Genomic DNA, 26,496 nt, shown 5'->3' with positions numbered 1-26,496 from the left:
TCCACCATAGCCTGAGGGACACAAGCATCTCTGGCATCTGCTTGGAGTTCACAATGAAGTATTTTGGATAATAATCCAGAAGTAGGAAGCCCAGATAGATGGTAAAGAAACATAGAGGATCCATATATGGAAGAGGAGAATCAGTTCCTGCAAGTCATCCTCTGACCTGCATGCACACTCCATGACACAGGTATGTGCACACATACATATAAAAAACAAAGGTTTTTTTTTAAGAGAAGCAAGTTCCTGGGCTTCCAGTCTGCCTCACCTTCCCTGGGTCACACTCCATATCAGTGTGTCAGAGAGTACCACAAAGAGTTTGAAGACAATGCTCCTCTCTCTCCTCTCTCTCCTCTCTCTCCCTCCCTCCCTCCCTCTCTCTCTCTCTCTCTCTCTCTCTCTCTCTCTCTCTCTCTCTCTCTCTCTCTGTCTCTCCTCTCTCTCTCTCTCTCTCTCTCTCTGAGACAGGGTCTCTGCCTGGGCTGTCTGGGAACTCTATGTAGACCAGGCTTGGCTGTCAATTCACAGAGATTGACTTGCCTCTGCCTCCTGACACCGGGGATTAAAGGTGTGCGCCACCCCCCCCCACCTGACAGTGTCACCCTTACAAGGATACCTGGTGAGAGAAGGCACCCAGCACCCACTGATTGCCCTTTTTATGTCTAGAGAAATGGACGCCTTGAGTCCTGCCCGTCCAGTAAGGAAACAAGTCCACTCAGTTTTTCATTTCACTAGGAACTAGCAATACAACTTGACTTCTGCCTGTGGGATGGATGTACCTTCAGGAGTTTTATTCTCAAAGCAGTCTTTGTGAGAAAGAAGCAGTTTGTGGGTTTGCTTTTGGTAGGGAGGCTACAGGAGCAGAGTTCCTGCCTTCCAGGGTTCTTCTCTAAGTAGGCTACATGGCAATGAAGACACTGCAGGCATAGTCTTGAGGTGTGATTTGGGTTTGGGTGATATATTGAAGGCACACGGAATAGTTGACTCTGGAGAAAATCAGAAGCTTGTGGATGGAGGGCTAACACTGCAGGAGATCAACACATGAAGATGAAATGATTACAAGAGCACAGACAATATTAAGATACATACTCACTAGGTACAGATGTTATGGGCAATAAGGGTTCAAAGTTCAACACTGCTGCTAAGGGACTGATCCTCAAGGTCACTTCTCAAGTGCAGCCAGCTACACTGAGTGCTGCCTGCTACAGAAAAGAATTTCCTGTTGGCTCAGAATGCAAATGATGATTGTACTGATGAGGAGACGAGAGTCAAGTGTGGGTCTTAGGAAAGAAAGAAACAGGCCTAAATGCTTCAGCAGCGGTTATAACAGTGACTTTGGGGCGCTGGCAGTCATACTGTTTAAAGGATTAATATGTAACTAAGTTTGAGGAAAGAGAGAAGAATGTGTTGACCTACTCATTCCTTATCACAGGAATTTTTATAAATGAAATCATAGGCTTGCATAGGAGGAAGAAATGTAACAAAGGTAAAGGCATGAGTAAAATGCTACTTCAAAAAGTAATTTTGCTATACATAGGTCATTCAGAGAAGTTAAGACGTATACTTTTATTCTAAGCATGGTTTATTCGTCATCTTTGGTCTTGTTTGTGGTAGCTTAGGAAAGGAATACAGTGTCCATAATCAGCTTCTGAGTATGCCTTCTCCAGTCAGCAAGAGAAAAGTCAGACTGAAGACATGGAGGTGAGCTCTTTTCCTTTCCTACTTCCTGTTAACCTATCCTGTCTCATAGGGAACAACAAGTTGTTCAATGTGGCTTAAGACTTTTGAGCTAGGGAATCAAAGTGAACACAAGGCTTTTGAAGTTCTGTAGACCAGATCTATGCCCCCTTTACTGGCGGTACCCTTGGCTGCATTATATACTTAGCCTTAAGCATTAAAGTGGTTGTTGTGTGCCTTTGCCTTGTTGCACCTGTAAAATAGGTCACCAGCAGCTCTTCTGGAGCTCTGTGTGAAATCTGACCAGGGTTCTCATTCTGGCAGTGCAAACTCAAACTGATAGCTGATCCAGAAAGGTGACCTCAATATCGGCCACTAATGGCCCATCCATATATGAAGGATATAGATTTTGTAGAGCTGGGTTAAGTGATCTTCTTCAAAAGAATTATCCAAGACATTCACCCAATGACGGAAACCACATATACATAATAAAAATAATCAAGAAACTCAGACAATAAGGTTCATTGTCTGAGATCACTTATGGCCTCTGAAAATTGGGCTTTTTCATGTTACTATTACCCAGGACCTGAACTAGTCTGTTTTGCATCCAGATCATTGAATCAAGGTAAGGCTTAAAATTACAGTAATTGTGTTGTCTTAGTTACTTTCCTATTGTCGTGATAAAACACCACAACCATAAGCAACTGGGGAAGAAAGGAATTATTTTATCTTACACCTGTCAGGAGACACTCCATTACTAAGAGGAATCACAGCAGGAACTCAAGGCAACAGCCTGAAGGCAGTGACTGAAGCAGAGGCCATGAAGGGCTGCTGCTTACTGGCTTGCTCTCTTGTACACCTTAGGACTGCCTCCCTGGGTCCCACCACCCACACTGGGATGGATCCTCCAACATCCATCATTAATCAAAACAATGCCCATAGACCAATCTTAGAAGGCATTCTCTTAATTAAGATCCCCACTTCTCTGATAGGTCTAGCTTTGTCCCAAGTTGACAAAACCCAACCAGGACATGTGTCCCACTTGTAGGAAAGGAAAATGACACAGCTACTATGGAAAACATTACGCTAGTTCCTCAAAAAGATTCATCAATAACGTTTTTTCTATTTAGAAAAAAAAGGCATTCAAAAGATACTGGGTGCTTTTCTGTCACCAAGTATCCTTCTAAGAGTAACATCATCTCGACACTGTGTGGTACTCTCTGATACAGTGTTGTGAAGCCCAGGAAAGACAAAATGTCCTGGAAGCCCAAAAACTTTCTTTTCTTTCTTGTTATTGAAACCATTTATTTACTTACTTATGAATAGGCTTATCATTTGGTCCAGCTATTCTAATTTTAGGTATATGCCCATAGGCATTTACAGCAAAGACTCAAATGGTTATCTGTGCTCACGTATCCATAAGAGTCAAAAAGAGAACCCAAGCACCCATCAAAGGAAGAATGGGTAAAATACAACATAAGCATACAGTAAAATATTGCTTAACCTTAAAAAGGAAAGATAGGCTGACATATGCTACAATATGAATGAACCTTAAAGAAACTGTGTTGAAGTGAACTAAGGCAGTCACAAAAAAAAACTAAATTATGAGTCCACTGAATAGAAATGCCTAGAATAGTAATATTCTTAGAAACAGAAAACAGAAATGTGGCTGTTAGTGAGGGGGAGAAGAGAAGGGGAGAGGAGGACTTGGGGGAGCAGGAAAGTTGAGCTGGGGAATAGAGGAGAGACACCATGATAGAGGGAGTCATTATAGGTTTGAGGGGAGATCTGGTACTAATGAGATTTCCAGAGATCTACAAGGATGACACCAACTGGCAATCTAAGCAAGAGTGGAGAGGCTACCTTAAATGCCCTTCCCTGATAATGAGATTGACGACTACCTTGTATGCCATCCTAGAGTGTTCATCCAGTGGCTGATGGAAGCAGAGGCAGTCACCCACAGCTAAACACTGAACTCCTGGAAACCAGATGCAGAAAGGGAGGAATGATGAGCAAAGGGGTCATGACCGGGCAGGTGAAACTCACTGAAACAGCTGACCTGAACAAGGGGGGAGCTCATGGACCCCATACTGATGGCTGTATTGAAGTGAACTAAGGCAGTCACAAAAAGAAAACTAAATTATGAGTCCACTGAATATAAATGCCTAGACTGATTCAGACACCTTGAACATGGGTGTCAGTGAGGAGGCCTCGGCAATCTTTGGAGCCTGGGATAGTAGATCAGTATTTATCCCTGGTGTACAAATGGACTTTGAGAGCCCATTCCACATGGAGAGATGCTCTCTCAGCCTGGACACATGGGGGAGGGCCTAGGCCCTGCCCTGGATGATATGACAGACTTTGGAGATCCCCCATGAAGGGTTTCACCCTCCCTGGAGTAGGGATTAGGTAGGGGACTGGGGGGTTTGGTGGGGGCGGGGGAGGAGGGGAGGGAGAGGGAGCTGGGACTGACATGTGAAGCAAGCTTGTTTCTAATTTAAATTAATAAATAAAATTAAAAAAAAGAAATGTGTTGCCGGGCGGTGGTGACGCATGCCTTTAGTCCCAGCACTTGGGAGGCAGAGGCAGGCGGATCTCTGTGAGTTCGAGGCTGGGCTGGACCGACAGCCTCGAAAACAATACAGAGAAACCCTGTCTCATAAAACCAAAAAAAAGAAAAAAAAGAAAAAAAAAAAAGAAATGTGGCTTTAAAGGGCTAGGACAAAAGAGAAATGGGAAGTTATTTCCACTATGCTTCATTGGCACAAAGTTTCAACTTAGAAAGAAAATAAAAGTTCTAAAGATGGTAATGGCTGCACAATATGAATTATTTAATGTCCCTGAACTAAGCATGTAAGAATGGTTAAGGAGTTTAAGCCTGGCCAAGGCTAATCTATAGAGCAAGTTCCAGGACAGCCAGGGTTACACAGAGAAACCCTGTCTCAAAAATAAAAAAAGTTAAGGAGTTTAATTTTATATATTGTACTGCAAGGATGCCTTCATGAACTCATAGCAACTATATGGTAGCCTGCCCAAAAGCCATGCAAGATCAAGCCAGTCAACATTTTAGCATGGGGTTCATGAACCCCACCCCACCCCAATTGAAGAGCTGTGGATAGCTGATGCCTTAGAAGAGAAGAAGAGTAAATTTCCTTTAAAAGTGTGTCTCTTGCCAGGGTGGTGGCGCATGTCTTTAATCTCAGTACTCAGGAGGCAGAGGCAGGTGAATCTTTGTGAGTTTGAGGTCAGTATGGTCTACAAAGCTACACAGACAGAGAAACCCTGTCATGAAAAACCACAAAAGTTTTTATTTTTCGTAGGTTGGCCACACTCCAGTGATGGATTGCCCTACACCTAGGAGTATCTGGATGTCACAAATTGGAGTCAATGGACACAAAGTTGGTGGACTAGGGTGGTGGGGTGGATCTGGGAGTAGTTCAAGGGAGGAATTGAGGGGTGTATATGTTTACAATACAGTGTATGAAATTTTCAAATTCATGAAAATGCTAAAACGAAATAAAACAAAAACAGGTCTTTTAGGGTTAAACAATGTCTATAACTACCTGAAATAACCTGATGTAACATTTTCATAGAATTTCCTATTTTATAATTTAATTGTTTTTTAAAACGTAAGGTAATTTAGATCCAATGGACCAAGGATATGGCTGCTTGTTGATGGCAGGAGGCAGTGTAATGTAAGGAAAATGTGACAGGTCATTCTGGAATTTTCTACTTAGCATGCCTTGCAAAATGAATGAAAACAAACCTAGTTTCTACCCACACAAAAGTGATGACTGGGGCCGGGCGTTGGTGGTGCATGCCTTTAATCCCAGCACTTGGGAGGCAGAGGCAGGTGGATCTCTGTGAGTTCGAGGTCAGCCTGGTCTACAAGAGCTAGTTCCAGGACAGCCTCAAAAGCCACAGAGAAACCCTGTCTCGAAAAACCAAAAAAAAAAAAAGTGATGACTGTTGCTGGTAGTAGTGGCACATGCCTTTAATCCCAGCACTCGGGAAGCAGAGGAAGGCAGATCTCTGTGGGTTCAAGACCAGCATGGTCTACAAGAGCTAGTTCTAGGAAAGTCTCCAAAGCTACACAGAAAAACTCTGTCTCAAAAAACCAAAAAGAAAAAAATTTTAAAAAGAATATTCATAGGCCAGACAGTGGTGGTGCATGCCTTTAGTTCCAGTACTGGGGAGGCAGAGGCAGGAGGATCTTAATGAGTTCCAGGGCAGGCTCCAAAGCTACAGAGAAACCCTGTCTCAAAAAACAAAAACAAACAGAAAAGAATGTTCAATTTTGGAGTTGGATTAAAATTAAAGCAATCTTTTAAACAATTCATACAAAGAATTTTTAGTTTTCCATATATTCTACAATAAGGGCATCTTTGAGAAAGCTGTGCTGAGAATAGGAATTTATAATCCTAAAAAGAAGCATTTTTCTAATAGAGGGAAATGCTACCAGAGCCTCTGTAGCTATGAGTACTGTGATGTCCAAAGAAGTACTTACAGAGCAGGACGAGACTATAATGTACCTCACAGCAATGGGGAAGGAAGAGCTGCCAGTGTAGAACTCTAGCAAACACCTTTAGTCTGCATCTCTGTATGACCATCAAAACACAAACGGCAGTGTAGAGATGTGAACCACAGTCCCAGTGTCCACAAAGCCAAAATCCATGCATTACCCAACTTGAGTGTGTTAAGCACACAACACATTATTGAAAGGTTCATCGTTCAATTGCCTGGGCACCTGGAGTTCAGTAAAAATCTACTGAGGTGAAGCAACAAGTCTCCAAGAGATATTTCAACTATGCTGGTAAGAGACCCACACACACTGTAACAGTGCCTTAGATGAATTCAGAAATAAAAAATTTAATTCATATGCAGTTGAAATGGCCTATCTTAATGAAAATAATAATTCTGAAAGAAAACATCCAATATCAGAGCAAGAATTTCTAGTCTTTTACACCTTTGTCCTTGTCAAAGAACACACCTTAAATCTGAAGCTCTGAAAGACAGTCTCTACTCTGAAGCTGGCAGAATGTTTAACCTTCCTTTGGCTTATGGCACTCATCTACTGGTTCCTTTGTTAGTTGGCTGGTTTATTTCTGTTTTTTTTTTTTTGTTGGTGGTGGTGGTGGTAGTGGTAGTGTTGTCACCTTCCTTCCTTCCTTCCCTCCTTCCCTCCCCTTCTCACTCCCTCTCTTCCTCCCTCCCTCCCTTCCTTTCTTTTCTTTCTTTCTGAGACAGGGTCTTCTATAGCTCAGGCTGGTCTCAAATTCACTACGTAGTAGAGGATGGCAGGAACTCCTGACCCTCTTGCCTCCACTCTCCAACTGCTGGGATTATAGACAATCACCATCATGTCTGTCTAAAACTATGTTTTTCTTGTTTGTGGACCAGAAAATAACCACCCAATTGTAGATGGTGTTTCATACACTGATACCAATTTCAATCATGGCAAATGCTGCAACAGACATGCCTGCTTTAAACTTGATAGTAAATGAATGAGCTCACTAGCTATCTAAAGCTACAGCAGCATTAAGGGATGAATATATGCTGATAAAGGAATACTTGTCTAGCTTGAAATGTGAGTCAAAGTGACTCTTCAGACTTTTAAGCAGAGTCTAAAAACTTTAAGCAAAAACATTTGGTAACATCCCCTGCCACAAATATGATACTCTACAAAAATCTAGTGGTTTTCTTATAGTGCACATGTTGTCAGACATACAAGCTTTAAGTCATTTTAAAGAGTTACTTACAAACCACGGAAGACAACAAAAGTCATCCTTCTCTTTGCAGCTGGATGCAGTTCTGCTGGGTTTGACTCACTCCTTTAGTTGAGAGTCTCTATAAGGCTTCTCCTGTTGGGAACCAGTGATTGAATGTGAGTCCTGCTTAGTTGTTTCTGTGGGGTGTGTTCTTCTGGTGTCCTCCACCCCTCTGACTTCTATAATCCTTCTTCCCCATCTTCCATGGGTCTCTGCATCTGCTTCTATCAACTTCTATCATCTGCTTCTATCAACTGCTGGAGGAAGCCTTTCTGATGATGATTGGGCTAGGCACTCATCTATGAGTATAGCATAATATAATTAGGAATCATTTCATTGACTTTTTTGTCAATCATATTTGGTTCAACTCTACATCTCTGGGCCATCCTACTTCTGGTTCTTGGCCATCCAGGCATAGACTCCTCTCATGGTTTGGTCCTCAAGTTAGACCATCGTTGGTCTAACTCACACAAGCTCTGAGACACCATTGCCCCAGCACATTTCGAAGGCAGGACAGGTTGTAGGTCAAAAGTTTTGTGGCTGGTTTGGTGTCCTTGTCCCACCACAGGAACACTTGCCAGGTTGCAGAAGCTAACTATAGAGGTTCTGTGATGGCTATTTTTGGCTGTCAACTTGACTACACCTGGAATGATCTACAAGGAAGAAATAGAGGGCACACCTGTGATCTGGATCTTGAGGCAGGTAGATACAGGCTTTTGATCTGAATCTTGAGGTGTGATGACACAGGCCTTTAATCTGATCTTGAGGCAGAATGACACACGCCTTTAATCCAGATCTTGAGGCACACCATTAATCTGGGCCACACTCTCTGCTGGAAGCCTGTATAAGGACAATAGAAGAAGGAAGCGTTCGTTCTTCATCTGCCTTCCCTCGCCTTGCCAGCACATCCGTTCCTTCACTGGCATTGGAGCCTGCTTCTTTGGGTGGGATTTCAGAATATACAGAAGCCCAGCTGAGACACCAGTCTGGTGGACTGAGCAGCAACTAGATTCCTGGACTTTCCGTTCACTGCTACCCATTGTTGGACTGCAGTATCTGAGTCATTCCAATAAACACACACACACACACACACACACACACACACACAGAGGGGGGAGGGAGGAGGGGGGAGGAGGGGAGGGGAAGAGAGACAGAAACAGAGATTCATTCCATAAATTCTGTGACTCTAGAGAACCTTGACTAACACAGGCTCCCTGTCCCCCATTACTAGGAGTCCTCACCAGGGTCACCCTCATAGGTTCCAGGAAGTTTCCACTGTACTGGGTTTCCACATTGCCCCCTATTCCAGTCATCTCTCCTCATACTCTGTCCCTCTGTCCCCCATCCCTCACCTAGTCTTTCCTGTTCCCATTCCCACCCACAAAATCTATTCTTCTGCCCCTGTCCCAGGGAGATCCTAAGTCCCCTCCACCCCCACCCCAGCCTGAGCCCACCTTGTTACTTAGTCTCTCTGGGTCTGTGGGTTGTATCATGATTATCCTTTACTTAACAGCCAATATCTACTTACAAATGAGTACACGTCAAGTTTGTCTTTCTGAGTCTGAGTTGCCTCTCCCGGGATGATTTTTTTCTAGTTCCGTTCATTTGCCTGCAAATTTCATGATATCGGGTTTTTTTTCCTAAAAGTTGAATAATGCTCCATTATGTGAATGTACCACATTTCCTTTATGTATTCTTTGAGGAAAAATATAGGTTGTTTCCAGTTTCTGCCTATTATAAATAAAGTCACTATGAACATAGTTGAGCAAGTGTCCTTGTGGTATGATTGAGCATTCTTTGAGTATATGCCCAAGAGTGGTATCTGTGGGTCTTGGGGTAGATGGATTCCCGATTATCTGATGAACCGCCATATTGATTTCCATAGCAGCTGTACAGGCTTGCACTCCCACCAGCAGTGGAGGAGTGTTTTTTTCCTTGTTCTATATTCCTCACCGGCATGAGCTGTCACCTGTGTTACTGATCTTAGTCATTCTGACAAGAGTTAAGACAGTTTCTTGATCCAATAAAATTCATCATATCATATAAAAGGAATTTTTAGTCATTTAAGAAAAAAAGTTACATTGTCATTGTGTTCTAATCAAAACTGGTAGGGTTTTTTAGTCTTCTTAATATATATATTTCATAGATCTCAATATTGATTCTTTGGAACAAATTATGAGTTCATTCACTTATATTAGCAGCATGACATACGTAATAAAACCGTATTACTTAAAAATTTTTATAAATTAGGATTTCCTATGTGCTACTATACTGTTTTTTTTGTTGTTGTTGTTGTTTTTGTTTTTGTTTTTTTGTCAACTCCCGCACGAACTTATATATCTGGAAACGGAAATCCTAACTGAGAAAAATGTCTCCATAATATTGGCCTGTAGGCAAGTCTGTAGGGCCTTTTCTTGGCCAATGATTGTGGGTGGTGCCATTACTGGGTAGATGGCACTGACCATACAAGGAAGCAAGCTTCGAGCAAGCAAGCCACGAGCAGCATCAAGTGGCAAGCCATGAAGCAAGCCAGTAAGTGGCCCTCCTCCATGGCCTCAGCTTCCATTCCTGCCTCCAGGCCCCAGCCCTGACTTCCTTAGATGATGAACTGTAAGCTGGAAGTAACCCTTTCCTCCCCAAGTTTGTTTTGGTCATGGTGTTTATCGGAGCAACATAAACCCAAACTAAGACAGAAATTACAATTATTCTAGTTTGTATAACTTAAAAATTATTTTAGAAAACTAGATAGAAAAGTTAACTGGTTAGATTCTGTTACATATATTTTTTTCCAGACAAGGTTTCTCTGTATTGTTTTTTGGAGCCTGTCCTGGAACTCACCATGTTGGACTCAAATTCAGAGATCCTCCTGCCTCTGCTTCCTGAGTGCTGGGACTAAAGGTGTGCGCCACCAACGCCCAGCGCTGTTACATACATCTGAAGCATATATTCTGAGATATGTATTTATTGCTTATGTTTCTAGGGTGAAACTGATTTTAAACATGTACAAGGCTGTTGATTTATATTATTATATTAAAATGACCAGGACTGCAATTAGATTGTTTCTAAGGGGAAGTATTTTTAAAGATATATTTATTTATTATATATACAGTGTTCTGTCTGCATATTTGCCTGCAGGCCAGAAGGCACATCTTATTACATGATCATGAGCCACCATATGGTTGCTAGAACTTGAACTCAGGACCTCTGGAAGAGCGGTCAGTGCTCTTAACCTCTGAGCCATCTCTCTAGCCCAAGAGAAAATATTATACACAGAGCAAAACTACAAAAATATTCTAGACTTTCTGGCTATCCTTGAGATTTAAGAAAACTTCTGAGATAGATAAAATGTAGCTGAAAATATATTGTAAAGTCTATCAGTTTTAAAGCTTAGGTTTTAATTGTAAGATTTTGTCTCTGGACACTGTATGGAGTATTCAGAATGTCTTCTCCATAATCTTTAGGTATGTGAATAACTTCTGTGAATGCCATCTGGTAGGTTTCACTATTTGAGATTTACTACAAGGCTGACACCATAACATCACATACTTACCTTCTATGACTTTAAAAGATGTTATTATCTAAACAACATATAAAGTAAAAAGGAAATGCAAATAGTTTAAAAACCCACTCCAATCTTGCCTTGCAGCGATCATTTATAAACTCTCGGTCTTTTCTTTCCTCTGTCTCTGTCTCTGTCTCTGTTTCTGTCTCGTCTCCTCTCTTTCTCTCTCTCTCTCTCCTCTCTCTCTCTCCTCTCTCTCTCTCCTCTCTCTCTCTCTCTCTCTCTCTCTCTCTCTCTCTCTCTCTCTCTCTCTCTCTCTCTCTCTCTCTCTCTCTCTCTCTCTCTCTCTCTCTCTCTCTCTCTCTCTCTCTCTCTCTCTCTCTCTCTCTCTCTCTCTCTCTCTCTCTCTCTCTCTCTCTCTCTCTCTCTCTCTCTCTCTCTCTCTCTCTCTCTCTCTCTCTCTCTCTCTCTGTTTTGAAAACAGGGTTTCTCTGTAGCCCTGGCTGTCCTGGAACTTGCTTCGTAGACCAGGATGGCCACAAACTCACAGGAATTCCCCTACCTCTGCCTCCTCAGTGCTGGAATTAAAGGTGTGTACCACCACTGCCTGGAAGGTTTTCCTTATTTTTAAACTTCATTAATATTAAAAAATACCAAGAAACCATGTGATAACAATTTACAGATATATCTGTATTTGTATTCCTACAAAAGAAAAATGGAAAAATTTAATGTCCATTTATCAATTATAAATAAGACAAAACCAATTTTACAAGAAAATAGGCAAATCATTATAGCAGGTTAAAAAAAACTTGTTTTGCATGAGACAGGATCTTATTCTATAGTCAAGGTTGGCCTTTAACTCACTTTATAGCCTAAGCTATTCAAGAACTCATGGCAATCCTCCTGCCTCAGTCCCCCTAGTGCTGGAATTACAAGTATGTGCCACCACATCTTCTGTATTTGTAGAATGTCTTAACCACATTTCTCCTGACACACAGCAGCTATTGTCATATTCTCATCCTCTCTAGGAAATATTCTTATTGCTATGTATTTCTTAAATGACAAGATTGACTTGACATTACCTCTCTTAACACAAAAGGAAAACCAGTTGTAATGTAATTTCCTTGTTACTTCATATCTTTTCCAAGTAATACTCACCAACAGAGGTAATAAATTCAAGTTTTACTTTAAGTATTTAATGACAGGGCTAGAGAGACAACTCAACTGCTCTTGCAGAAGACTTAAGTTTGGTTCCCAGGAGCCTTGTCAGATGACTTACCACCACCTTTTATCTCCAGTTTCAGGGGAATCCAACACTCTCTTCTGGTCTCCGTGGGCATTCACACGTGTGTGCATACACACAGACACACACACACACACACACGCATGCACACACATAAATAAAAATAAAATATATTTAATGAGATTAAGTCAGTTGTGTTAAACCTATTGGGTTATGAAAAGTATTATTTAAAATTATTAAATAATATCAAAAGTTTTTATTTACAAGTTTTAGGTCCACCATATCTTTTATTCCAAATTTACAACAGAAGACTTTAATTATGCATACAGCACCAGAGGGTTAGAGTCCACGATGGTGGGGCAAATGTATGATGGCATGAACAGCTGAGAGAGTTCACATCTTGAACTGCAAGCAGCAGGCAAAGAGAGCACACTGGGAATAGTGTGGGCTTTTGAACTTCAAAGCCTGTCCCCAGTGGCACACTCCATCCAACAAGGTAACACCTCCTAACCCTTCCCAAGTAGTCCACCACCTTGGGACCACGTATTCCAATACATGAGCCTGTGAGGACCACATATTCCAACACATGAGCATGTGAGGACCAGGTATTCCAACACAGGAGCCTGTGAGGACCACGTATCCCAACACATGAGCCTGTGAGGACCACGTATTCCAACACAGGAGCCTGTGAGTACCACATATTCCAACACAGGAGCCTGTGAGGACCACGTATTCCAACACATGAGCATGTGAGGACCACGTATTCCAACACATGAGCAAGTGAGGACCACGTATTCCAACACATGAGCAAGTGAGGACCACGTATTCCAACACATGAGCCTGTGAGGACCACGTATTCCAACACATGAGCCTGTGGGGACCACGTATTCCAACACAGGAGCCTGTGGGGACCACGTATTCCAACACATGAGCCTGTGGGGACCACGTATTCCAACACAGGAGCCTGTGGGGACCACATATTCCAACACATGAGCCTGTGGGGACCACGTATTCCAACACAGGAGCCTGTGAGGACCACGTATTCCAACACATGAGCCTGTGGGGACCACGTATTCCAACACATGAGCCTGTGGGGACCACATATTCCAACACAGGAGCCTGTGAGGACCACGTATCCCAACACAGGAGCCTGTGAGGACCACGTATTCCAACACATGAGCCTGTGGGGACCACGTATTCCAACACATGAGCCTGTGGGGACCACATATTCCAACACAGGAGCCTGTGAGGACCACGTATTCCAACACAGGAGCCTGTGAGGACCACGTATTCCAACACATGAGCCTGTGAGGACCACGTATTCCAACACAGGAGCCTGTGATGGCCATTCTCATTCAAACCACTGCAGTAAGTTTTGATGCATTTTTAAAAAGAAATAACATAATTTTATTGATTCTTTGGGAATTTTTTGATTCTTGGGGAATTTCATATCATGCACCCCAATCCCATTCATCTCCCAATGCCTCCAAATCCTCCCGTCACCCCTGCAGCATACCCCCTCAAGAGAAACATCCCCAAAAAGTTCTCATGAAATTTTAATAACCATCAAACCAATACCTCCAAAACTAATGAAAGCTATTTTCTGGTGGATAGTTTTAATTAATTTTCCCTAGAGTAATAATGAAGCTGATGTAATGCACACATAGTCCACTTGAAGGTGGAAGGATGGAAGGATGGAAGGGTGGTATGCCCGTGTAGTTACAATTTAAAACAGTTCTTCAATTCCCCATTTCATTTATTTTATGTGTAGACATGCTTTGCTGACAGAATGGTGTATAAATAATAATTTAGGATACTTGCCTTCTAGAAAGGAGCATAAATATTCATACAGCAATGCATTTTCTAGTTTGAAGGCTATTCAGTAGTGTGATTTTTAGATTAATCTGTATCGTCAAAGTAAATCAGAGAAGGCTGCAGGCTACGTGCTTTCTAAAGTGTTTCTATGTCAAGTGGTTGATATAAAAATCTCATGATGTAATGGGGGGGTACACCCTTCAGACACGCCTAAAGAAGAGAGAATGTTAGTCCTATTCCACAGGAACTTTCTCAGCCACGTTCATTACTGCTCTGTTCATAATAGGCAGGAAACAGAAACAATCCAAATGTCCTTCGACTGACGGATTGATAATTAAAATGTGATACACATACACTATGGAATATTATTCAGCTGTAAAGAAAAATGAAATGATGGAATTCTCAGGTAACTGGGTAGAACCAGCAAAGATCATATTGAGTAAGGTAACCCAGACCCAGAGAGACAAACATCACAAGTTCTCTGTCACCTGAGGTTCCCAGCCCCAAATCTTCAGATGTGAGTACGTGGGGTAACTGCAGAGTCCAGGAAAGCAAAAGGGGACCACTGCAGCTGTAAGGCTGAATGAGCAATAGCAAGAGGAACAGCAGAGCACAAGTGATCTGAAGTGAGAAATGGGGAAAATGGAGAGGGGAGAGGGAAATACAGAAGAAAGGGAGTAACATAACAATAAGAATGTCTGGAATATCATAAGGAATTACACTTTAAATATCTACCTAAAATATCTGTATTACATATAAATCTGTGCATACATATATAGTTCAATGAAAATTTTCCATCTGTGATGAGAGTGTTCTCCATAAGAGCCATAGACTACCAAACAAAAATCCCAACACCCAGCACGAGAAGCCCTCTTTCAAGCTGCTGGCCAGGGTTCTCCAAGAGAGTCTCAAAACATTATATGCTACTGCTGTTACCCTTCATCCCCCACAGCCCCCAGAGGTGGAAGGTAAGTCCCTATTGCTGAAGACACCATGGCCTTTGGACACAGAACCCAGAGGACCAGAAACGGACCTGAACTGAAAGCCGCCTCTCTGAAAACTAGCTTTCATGGTTCCAGGTGTTACCATACAAGCTTCTAATGGAGGGAAGCAACCAATAGTCCTGCCTAGCTATGATGCCTATGAACCACAACGATTAACCAGCATGGCAAAGGGTACCTACCATAGTGGCACACATACCTTGGTGGAATGAACACCACCTCTAGTTGGACTTAAGACCTGCTCAACAAGAGGGAAACCATGCTTGGTACTGGAAACCTAGCCAAGTCTACAGGGTTAGTGAATTCATAGATCCTGGAGGAAAACTTATAACCATAACTTTACAACGTCAACATAATCCCTAACTACATTCTAAATACTTATCCTTATACCATCTATCATTCACATTTAAAATTTATCTCTTTTATTGTATGACAAGGTTAATCTTCTAAAGGATTCAAAGAGAGATTTATATTTTATAACATTTATAAGAAATACTTTGCTTCAAAGATGGTAGTTTACTGAATTTTATTGAAAAAGTGTATATATATGTATATATACACACAAATATACATGGGTATACTTATATATAAATGCATGTAAACATTTTAGGATTCCTGAAACTGTGATGATATACCTTTAATTAATGTATTATAAAACCATTAATAAGCAGTGTTAGGCCCGGCATTGGTGGCGCATGCCTTTAATCCCAGCACTCGGGAGGCAGAGGCAGCCGGATCTCTGTGAGTTTGAGGACAGCCTGGTCTACAGAGCGAGTTCCAGGACAGCCTCCAAAGCCGCAGAGAAACCCTGTCTCGAAAAAAACAAACAAAAAACAGGCAGTGTTACATATCTTGATATAACTGTGCCTTACAAGCGATAAGATCCTTGATTTTATGCAATATGGAATTCAGAAAAGATCCCTGACATAAAGATTAGAAAGGTTTAGTAGCAAAATAACTGGTGAGATTGCAGGGACCTGACCTGGGCTTGGGTCCTGTTTCTGCTCTGTTCTCAGCAGGATAGTTTGGACAGTGATTGTTTCTAAAACCTCGGTTCCCAGAATATTTCTGCTGCTGGAGTAATGGCACACTGAGCATGGGACCAGGGACCAGTTTCCAAAACTCACAGCAGAGTCTTCAGTCTGTAAAAAGTTATTATTTTAGATGCTCAGAAAAAGGTGTAGAAGTTGGAGATTATTTCTGTGGATTGCTTTTCTACTTGTGAGAGCAGTTATTTGTTTACTATTCTTCGTTTATAAGAAGGAACTGACTGACTTACTTTTGAAATTTATTTATAGTGCATGTGTCTGTGCATACGTGAGGGAGACCTTGTCCCACGGTGCACATACGGAGGTCCGAGAATGACTGGCAGGAGCCAGTTCTCTCCTACTGTTCTGTGGGTTCTAGGGATCCAACTCAAGGTATCTCAGTGGCAAGGGCTTTAATCCACTGTGCCATTTTATTGGCCCTGGGAATGGTTGTTTTTGGGGTTTTTGTTTTATTTTCTGTAAAGACAGCGTCTCTTGTGGCCTTGCCTGGTCTTAAACTTCCTGTGTGGTAGAAACTGACCTTGAACTCCTGATCTATATACCTCCACTTCCCAAGTACTGGGATCACAGGAATTTACCAGGACACCTGGGTGATTGTTTCTGTGAAACGTTTTCATTGGATTAACAGCTTGAGAATTCACTGGCTTCTACCTTTTGCACTGACAAGTGCCCCACTATCTGCAAGTTTTTGGAACCCTGCACTAAATGATGTGGAAAGGGGAGAAACTTTGCCTTTAACTGATAATCAGTAGAAGAAATTGATCAGGACAAGACCCTATTTATAAACATGTGACTCTTTTTTCAAAGGATTTATTTTTATTTTATGTGCATGTATGTCAGTGTGATGATGTCCTGGAATGGGAGTTACAGACTATTGTGAGTTGTCATGTGGGTGGGAATTGACTCCAAGTCCTCTGGAAGAGCAACCAGTGCCCTAAACTGCTGAGCTATCTCTTCAGCCCTACATGTGGTGATTATCACACACATCATTGTTACTTTCATAATGAACTATTAAACTAGGGATTTCTTTTTTTCTAAGATAGGGTCTCCAGACTGGAGAGATGGCTCAACAGTTAAGAGCACTGGCTGCTCTTCCAGAAGACCTGGGTTCAATTCCCAGCACCCACATGATAGCTCACAACTATCTCAACTATCTGTAACTCCAGTTCCAGGGGATCTGACACCTTCACACAGACATACAAGAAGGCAAAACACCAATGCACATAATGTAATATATATATATATATATAACATATATATATTTTTTTGAGACAGGGTTTCTTTGTGTAGCCTTGGCTGTTGTAGATCAGCTTGGCCTCCCAAGTGCTAGAATTAAAGAGGTATGCCACCATCACCTGGCTAATAAAGAGTTTTGTTTTTAAATAGGGTCTTATGGGGGGGCTGGAGAGATGGCTCAGAGGTTAAGAGCACTGACTGCTCTTCCAGAGGTCCTGAGTTCAATTCCCAGCAACCACATGGTGGCTCACAACCATCTATAATGAGATCTGGTGCCCTCTTCTGGCAGATAGGCAGAACACTGATATAAATCTTAAAAAAAAAAAAAAAAGGGTCTTATGTAGCTGAGGATGACCTTAAACTCATCATCATCTCCTCTCCACCTCCTGAGTGCTGGGATTACACGGGGGCATCACCACACATTAGTTTGTGCTCGGAAACTACTTTTACAATTCAATTAAATAAAACTGAAATTCCTTTTCAGTGCCAACTTCCCAGACTCAAAGAAATGGAATTTTCACTGTTTCCTATTGTTTTTCTTCGGCCACCTACTCAGTAAGGATGTTCCATTTCTGTAACCTTGATCACGATATCTACCTTACTACTTGACGCCAAGAGCCCCCCCCCCATACTATCCTATTTGTTACATTAATGCTTCTAAACTATGGCCTGGATTATTCACAGTTCCGACGTTCATTCCACAAGTGTGTACTGAGTGCCTACTTTAAGAGAAGCACAATGTTATATACGGTAAGATGTACAAACAGAGGTGTGTGTAAATAACCGTAGCCCAAAGTCAGAAAGTGGCAATAACACATAAAGTTCAGAAAGTGTTACGGAACCCAACAGAAGTAAAACGTATTTTCAGATGGTGATGTCACACTGTAAGGTCTTATAGAAAGGATATAACTTGTCAATACCTGGAGGTGGGAGTGTGTGTGTGTGTGTGTGTGTGTGTGTGTGTGTGTGTGTGTGTAAGGGAATGCTAAGTATTCCAAGCACAAGGGGACACTGCCAATCTAGAGAAATGTAATGAATAATTCATGAAGTACTACATATGGTTTACCATGGGAGAGAGAATGAAAGAGAAACATCAGAAAATAGAATTTTGAAACCAAATTACTACTTTTGGCCTTGGCAGCAAGGGGCTATTGATTATCTTGCATCCCAGCTGGGCTTGAATATGACCATATCTATAGCAGTTATGCGTGAGATACGCTGGTGGGGCGGTGATTGGTGATTTAGGAAGAAGAAAAATGAGGCATTTACACTGTTCAGGGGTGATGAGAACTTTCATGGGATGGAGGCAATGGGTACGGGAGTGGAAGGATGCTGGAGTTACTGCAGAGACAACAGAACAGGCGTGGAAAGAAAAGGGTATCCAATTTAGACACCGAACTTTTCAAGTTGATTGCATTCCCGGGAAGAGCGGGCGGTCCGGGAAGCAATTTGCGAAAAAGGTCAAGCTACACCTGGGATGGTCAGCATTTCCACCCTGGCGAACATTCCGGAAGAAACCGCCCCTTGCGGTGGGCAGGGAACGGGCCACGGGCAGTGGAGAAGTGGATGCGTTTCTGCAAACGCTCCCAGGAAGCGGCACGCAGGAACCTTACTGCTTGCTCAGGGACCGGCTGCCACCGCTCGAGGGTCTGTTCGTCACCCCCGGCTCCGCTTCGGCTCTCCACAGACGCCGGGGTCGCCAGCAGCCTCCCCCTCAGTCCGGTTCTGAGACTTTCAGTCCCCGTGCGTCAGCGACTGCCTGCCAGTCCGGGGGATTGTAATAGATGGCGACTCTTTTGCCCTGCGGAACCCTGGCAGCGAAAAGACAGCCCCGCCCACCCTCGCCTCGCTGCTCGACCCCGGGTGGCGTCCCTGCGGGCCGCGCCACAGTTCGAACACGAGGGGCGTGGCAGGAGGGGAAGAAAAAAACCCAACCCGATGACCTCTAAATATCGAGACGTTTGATAGGCGACCACGGCTTTTGAGCTCCGGAAGCGGAAGTGGAGTACTGAGAGTTTCCTGCGCGTTTGGTTGCCTTGGAGAGCTGTGTGGGGTGCTGCTGTGCGGACGTCCGAGGTTCCTGCCGGGCATCCGGAGTTGGGGTGAGCACGGCCCTCGGCGGGTGACTCTTCCGTCGGGGAGGCCGAGGGGATGGGGAGGCGGGGGATCCCTCGCCGTCTGGGTGCGGTGGAGCCCCGTGGTCGCCGCTCCTCAGAGCCTCGCTCCCCTCAGGTCTGCTCTTTAAGGCGCTTCTGGAAGCAGCCGCTTTGTCAGAGCCGTTGTAAACCACAAGTCAGGTGTGCCGAGGTCCGGGAAACGCACTTTCCAGTCAGTTATCCTCATCTCTTCCCGGGCTCCCCTCTGGAGAGCAGCCGAAGCCCTTTCCGTTAGCCTTTACCGCGGTTGGAGGACCTCAGCCAAAGCTGTGTGTGCTTTGATTTGTGGTGAGGAAATTAGCGGGGTTCATGTGTAGTGAAAGGTGTAGCCTTGCATCCAGCTGCAGCCACAACAGCCACGTCCCAGATCAGGGGGCGTCGGATCCCCTGAAACTATATCCCCTGGAGCTAGAATTACAGGCAGTTGTGAGCCGCCCTGCTGTGGTCCTTTGGAAGAGAAATGAGGGCTCTTGACTACTGAGCTATCCAGCCCTTTTGAAGACCTCAGAGCCATATTTTGCTTAATTTTATTATCTATATTTTAAAAATATAATTGCATTTTTCCGGCTTCCAACCCTCCTCGTGTATCTCACTTGCTCTCTTTCAAATTCATGGCGTCTTTAGTTGTTATATATATGTTTAACATGTTTTTAATACACACACACAGCCCGCTCAGTTTGTATAATGTTATTTATATGGATATGTTTTCAGAGGTGATCCTATATGGTATTGAATAACCAATTTGTGTGCTCTGCTCCTAATTTACTTCATGTCTTAATTAGGAATGGGATGTCTTTCTAGTGGCTTCTGTGGTGAATATGGAAACATGGACACTTAAATTAGTTGGGAGTTTTTGTTCTTTTAAGACTGTCTCTGCACAGTTCTTGCTGTCCTGGAACTCAGTGTGCAGACCAGAATGGCCTTGAACTCAGAGATCCTTCTGCCTCTGCCTCTCAAGAGCTGGGATTAAAGGTGTGTGCTACTACACCCAGCTTGCTTGCATTTATTTTAAGTTCATTTGGTTTTTGGTACTTGACATTAGTTTGCCAATACCAGGCACATGGAGGTATAACTAGTAAGGCATAATCTAAATAGTAGCTGGAAAGTAGAACATCCAGATACTGTTTGTCGTATTGAAATAACATTCTAGCTTAATTTTGTTGGAGTAAAGGTAGTGTTTAAATGTTATAAATGCTTACAGATTTTGAGGAAAGACAAAGCAATGAAGAAACTATTTTCCAGTTATACACCTTATAAAAAGCTTTATTAGAATTTTTATAATTTGAGGATACCAGAAGATTTGGTTTTAAGCTTTTAACATGATGTTAAATCTGCCTCAAATCATAAAATAGGTTTCGATTCTTTTTTTCTTTGCCAAGGCTAGTCTTGTACTCAGTTGATCCTCCTGCCTTTGCTCAGGATGTTAGGTCTGCCAGGTTTACAAGTTTGGTGTGTGTGTTTGGGTTTTTGTTGTTTTTGTTTTTCAAGACAAGGGTTTCTCTGTAAAACAGCCCTAGCTGTCCTGGAACTAGCTCTGTCTACCAGGCAGGCTTCAACCAAGATCCGCCTGCTTCTGCCTCCTGAGTGCTGGGATTAAAGGCGTGCAAAACCACAAAGCTGAACAACTTGGTCGAGGAAGACTGGGAAGTGGGAACCAGTTATATAATTCTGCAGTTTCCAGGTCTTAGCTGAAGATAGAAAACTAAACTCTGTGCTTGGTTCCTTGAGGATTAGAACTGCAAGTTAAGTCAAATCTTCCTGTAGGTAGAGGGTTGAAGGAATATTTTTTAATATTTCCAAATATTATATGGAAAACTCAGCTGTTAAGAGCCATGATTTTTAATTTTTTAATTACATTTATTTGTGTGTGGGTCTTTAAGTCATAGCACACGGTGGAGGTCAGAGGACAACTTGTGGGAGTCTGTTGTCTGCTTCCACCGTGTGGGACTTGGGGATTAAACTCAAGTCCTTAGGCTTGACCCCAAGCACCTTTGCCTCCTGAGCTGTTTTGTAAACCCAGATTATGCTTTTTATATGCATTAGATAGTATCTTATTAGTGTTAGGTATTTTTCATTTCTCACAGGATCTAGAGTAAGACTACTTTGCATAAGATAATAAAATGGTTACCCAAACTTTAATAACTGCAACTAAATGCCTGTTTGTGAAAACAGTTTCCCATAACCATTTAGCCCCAAATAAACACACAGGGGCTTATATTAATTATAAACTGTTTTGGCCAATGGCTCAGGTTTCTTATTGGCTAACTCTCTCTTAATTATTAGTACATTTCTATTAATCTAAGTTATTACCTCCCCCGCACCCAGGGTCTTGGCTTACCTGAGAATGCCCAGACCTGTTACTCCTTTGCCAACTACATGGTGTGTCTCTCTCAGCTCCTCTCCCCAGAATTCTCATCTGGTAGCCCCGCCTATACTTCCTGCTTGGCTGCTGGCCAATCAGTGTTTTATTCATCAACCAATAAGAGAAACATATATTAGCAGCATACAGTAGGGCATTCCCCCATCACTTGTTTTCATATCTGTTTTGTGGGTTGATGGGGGAAGTCCTCTGTATGTGCTTATCTTATTGGTTGTTGAATAAAGCACTGTTGGCCAATAGGGAAGCAAGATAGGTGGGACTAGGAGTCAAGAAGGATTCTGGGAAAGAGAGGCAAAGGGAGTCACACTGTAGGAAGCCAGAGGAATAAGAGGTCCGGACCCTGTTCTCTGGTAAGCGAAGACCACATGGAGATATTCATATTAGCAATTATGGGTTAACAATTAAGTCAGCTAGCCAATAAGAAATCATAGCTAACAGCCAACAGCTTCATAATTAATATAGTGTCCTGTGTGTTATTTGGCGTTCAGACAGCTCAATAGGGCCAGGCGGCTGGTGGGAAGACTACACATTACAGTGGGTTGGCTTAAAACTCATGGGTTTGAGCAATTCTGCCTCAGTATCTGAAGTAGCTGAGACTATGGGTATATATCACTATACTCAACTTGCCTTTTTTCACCTCGGGGTGTGTGTGTGGGGAGTGTACTACATGTATGTTATGTATTTCACTTATTTTTTTTTATTTAGCACAAGTCCTTGGTTTTTCAATACAGGGTTTCTCTTTCTGTAGACCAGGCTGGCCTCCAACTCAGAGATCGCCGCCTCTGCCTCTGCTGGGATTAAAGGCGTGTGACACCACCAACAGGGCAAAAGACAGGGCTTTACTTTGTAACCCAAGCAGGCCTCACCTGTTTTAGGCTCCTGAGATTACAGCTACTGACTCAGTTACTCAAGCTTCTCAAAAATTCTAATTTCTCATCTTACAGTTAATTCCAAGTCATTTGCAGCCCTGCTTCATTTCCTGCTACTCTAAATCACCTGACGTCTGAATCCAATTCTCCTTTGGGTTCTTTCTACCATTGTCTGATTTGCCAATATCAGCCACTCTTTATTCTCTTACCTTCTATGGCAATCTTTTCTTATTGGCTTCTGTGTGTTTTTTCATTCTGTTCATTGTCTTTGAGTGCTCTTTGAATATTGATGTTCTTCAGGGTTCTTCTACATTGTCTGTAAGGAGTCTCATCCTCTTTTATAGCGTTAGCTACCAAAAACATTCTTCACGTCTCTCCTATTCATCTTCAGTTGTTCTCTTATTCTCAGTTAACTGAATTGACTCCTGGGTGTGTGAACATTAGCTCACTTTGTTTTTGGTTTTTTTGAGACAGGGTTTCTCTGTGTAGCCCTGGCTGTCTTGGAACTCACTCTGTAGACCGGACTGGCCTCGAACTCAGAGATCCAACTGCCTCTGCCTCCCAAGTGCTGGGATTAAAGGTGTGGGTTACTGCTGCCTGGCTCCTGGCTCCTTACCTACCTTTCTCATAGTTTCATTGGCACTATAATGTGTCTGACCATTTGGCAGGAAGCCTGAGGATCATCCCTTTTTCTCCTTGTCCCATGTCTAGTTGGTGACTGTTTCTTCCTGGAGTTCTTTTAAAATTGTTTTCCTAGTCCCTACCTCACATTAACTTTTCAGCATGTTATCTACATTACTGCAGCACTCTGCTTTAGTTTAGCTTCACAAGTCTCTACCCAGTTACAAAAGGAGTCCTTCAAAATACTGAATTGGATCTTTTTGTTTTTGTTGAGATGGGGTCTCACATGTAGCCCTTGCTGGCTTGGAATGAATTATAGACCAGGTGGGCCTGTAGTTCCTCTAGCTCCGGTTCCTGTTACAGGTGTGTATCGCCACACATAAAGGCAGACTGGATCCTCAGGCTTCCCCTTACTTCCCATTGTCCCCCAGAAAGAAGATATAAAATATTTGCATTGGATACAGCATTTTCCACAATCTGTCCCTTGATTACCTCCCTAGTTTTATTTCTTGATGTCTTCTGCTTCTCCCTTTATGTTTACATTTTATTGTAGGTGTATGTGGAGGGTACATGTGGAAGGCAGATATCCACTCCAGGGTTATTATTCAGGAGCTGTCTACCTGGATTTCTGGCTGGGTATTTCACTAAGCTAGCGTTTTTATCTTTCACTAGCTAAGATGAGTGGCCAGCAAACTCCAGGGATCTGCCTATCTACGCTTCCCCAGCACAGGGATTATAAGCCTGTTCCACTGGCCAAGCTTTTTATGTAGATGCTGGAAAGCAAACTCAGGTCCACATTCTTGCATGGCAAACATGTTAGCAATTGAACTGTTTTCCCCGTCCCTATATATCTTTTTAGACTGGGGTGTGGCCCATGATATATTGTTCATCTTAGCATTACAGGCTTCAGTAGTACAATGTAGTCAAGAACTGTTACAGTATTAAGTTTAAAAATACATAGACTTTTGTAATACTCTGCCCAAAATTGTTTACTTCTTGCTTTTTTATAAGCTGATAACTTAGTGTTAAATTTTAATATCTTATAGATCTTAAAAGTTATACAGAATTTCAAGATGAGTGATACTTCTGAAGTGAATCCAAATTTTGAAGAGATGTTTGCAAGCAGATTCACACAAGATGACAAAGAGTACCAGGAATACTTGAAACGCCCTCCTGAATCCCCTCCAATTGTTGAGGAATGGAATAGCAGAGCTGGTGGTAACCAAAGAAATAGAGGCAACTGGTATGTGTTATTTCCGGAGGATAAAGGCAGAGGGTTGTCTGGGAGGAGCTAGCTTTAACATGCTTGCCTATAAAGCCAGTGAAAGTAGCGACCAGTGTTTTCAGTATGGTTCACCCATAGCCGTGGAACATAATAAGCACTCTAAATACTTGCTTTTATGTGCCCTGCTTAAACCAGGCATAGTGATGCAAACCACTCTTACAATACTTGGGAGGCTGAGGCAATAGGTTCACAAGTTCTAGGCCACCCTAGGCTATCCAATGAGATCCTGTCTCAAACTAATATTTTCTTTTCAAATATACTTAATAAAACTGTAGTTTTTGTGTTTGATTTCTTAAAGAAGGTATTTTGATTAATTTAGAAATGTTCTAAAATAAATGGGAAATTATGTAATAATTCAAAACAATAAAGAAATGACAGTATTTTGTGCATTGTAGTAGGTGTCAGTTTGATCACACTTGGACTTGTTACCTGCTTGTCCAATAAAAGCATCCAGTGTGATGCTGGAAAAATGACTCAAATCTTAGGAAAATGTGACCAGCGATGTGATGTGCCACAGAGAAATGTTTTCACTTTCAGTTACTGTGTATTACATTGAAAACTCAAATGCCTTGGGGTTGATGTCTTGTGTTTTTATTTTTTTAAAGGGAAGTTAATATTTTTGTTTTCTTCTGGTAGGCTGCAAGATAACAGACAGTTTAGAGGTAGGGATAACAGACGAGGATGGCCAAGTGACAATCGATCAAATCAGTGGCATGGACGGCCGTGGGGCAACAATTATCCACAGCAGAGACAAGAGCCTTACTATCAACAACAATACGGACAGTATGGTCACAACCAGCGGCCTCCCTATGGTTACTACTGACAGAAATGTTACCACTTTTAACAAAAGACCATTCGTGTTGATAACATGCTGAACCTTCGTTTGTCTTCTTTCAGTCATAGTTTTTCATTCTATTTTACAGAATGGGTTGTTAATTGTTTAGAACTTGAGATTTGATCTTGTTAGAGATGTGATGATTGATGGGAATAAAGTTTGAATTATATTGTCTGGCTTTAACTTAAATACTTTTTTTGGGGGGGTGCGTTTCAAGACAGGGTTTCTCTGTGGCTTTGGAAGTTGTCCTGGAACTAACTCTTGTAGATCAGGGTAGTCTCTAATTCACAGGGATCCACCTGCCTCTGCCTCCCGAGTTCTGGGATTAAAGGCGTGCGCCACCACTGCCCGGCAACACCATTTGTTTTATGATTTAATAGTGTTTTGTGTTTGGTGTGTTTTCCTTATTTGACCTCCAGGAGTTCTATATTTAACACAAATAAAATGTTTAAATAGGAAGAGTATATAGAAGAGAACATGCTCAGATGTCCTCATCTTGGGCGTTTCAAAGAGTGAGGACAGTCAGTTTGTGAAAATACCTATGAGTATTTATGGTGTATTGTATACAATAGCAGCAGTTGAAAGGTAAGCAATTATTTCTTTTGACTTTGTTATGTGGTTGTGGTATTTTGTGGTTATAAGTGTGAGTCAACTCCAGAACCAATTTGGTCTCTTTATGTGGAAGGACTCATTTTCAGCGCAGCCTCCTGACGCTGTGGGATTGCAGAACTCAACATTTTGTATATGCCAAGGTGTTTGCAAACTTACAACAGGGACGAAACGGATGTGCACTGTAAACACAATACTCATGTAAATACTGCTGCATTTAGACTTTTTGGTATTTCATGTGTTGTGGAATATTATTTTAACGTGTGTCACATTTTTTTATGCTGTGGAACTTTTGTTTAATGATGCAGAGGTGTGTTGCACTCTTTTATATTTCATTTGTTTCTCTGTGAAGTTGTGTTACTTTGCCTGTCTAAAACACCTGATTGGTCTAATGAAGAGCTGAATGGCCAATAGTAAGGCAGGAAAAAGGCGGGGCTGGCAGACAGAATA

At 42.3% G+C, this 26,496-nt stretch overlaps 2 protein-coding genes across 3 annotated transcripts in view; one reads left to right on the top strand and one right to left on the bottom strand.

The window, feature by feature from the left end:
* The window catches only part of Homer2 (homer scaffold protein 2), a 128,233-nt gene extending 119,954 nt beyond the window's left edge, over positions 1 to 8,279 (bottom strand). For both annotated transcript variants that reach the window (XM_040729327.1, XM_005077833.4), the window contains exons 1-2: positions 8,125 to 8,279; positions 7,437 to 7,538 (exon numbers count right to left, since the gene is read on the bottom strand). In XM_040729327.1, coding sequence (XP_040585261.1) covers positions 7,437 to 7,462 — 26 coding nt within the window. In that variant the 5' untranslated portion in view covers positions 7,463 to 7,538; positions 8,125 to 8,279. The remainder of the gene's footprint in view (positions 1 to 7,436; positions 7,539 to 8,124) is intronic.
* A 10,965-nt stretch (positions 8,280 to 19,244) lies between these two features.
* Positions 19,245 to 25,606, top strand: Ramac (RNA guanine-7 methyltransferase activating subunit). The gene is made up of 3 exons (XM_005077838.4): positions 19,245 to 19,393; positions 24,364 to 24,560; positions 25,239 to 25,606. The coding sequence occupies exons 2-3, from the start codon at positions 24,391 to 24,393 to the stop codon at positions 25,423 to 25,425; spliced, it is 357 nt and encodes a 118-aa protein (XP_005077895.1). The 5' UTR covers positions 19,245 to 19,393; positions 24,364 to 24,390; the 3' UTR covers positions 25,426 to 25,606.
* The last annotated feature ends 890 nt before the right edge of the window (positions 25,607 to 26,496 follow it).

The sequence above is a fragment of the Mesocricetus auratus genome, unplaced genomic scaffold (genome assembly GCF_017639785.1).
Source record: "Mesocricetus auratus isolate SY011 unplaced genomic scaffold, BCM_Maur_2.0 Super-Scaffold_4256, whole genome shotgun sequence".
NCBI lineage: Eukaryota > Metazoa > Chordata > Mammalia > Rodentia > Cricetidae > Mesocricetus > Mesocricetus auratus.
Note: the sequence above shows the minus strand (reverse complement) of the source record. Positions and strands in the feature narration are given on the sequence as shown.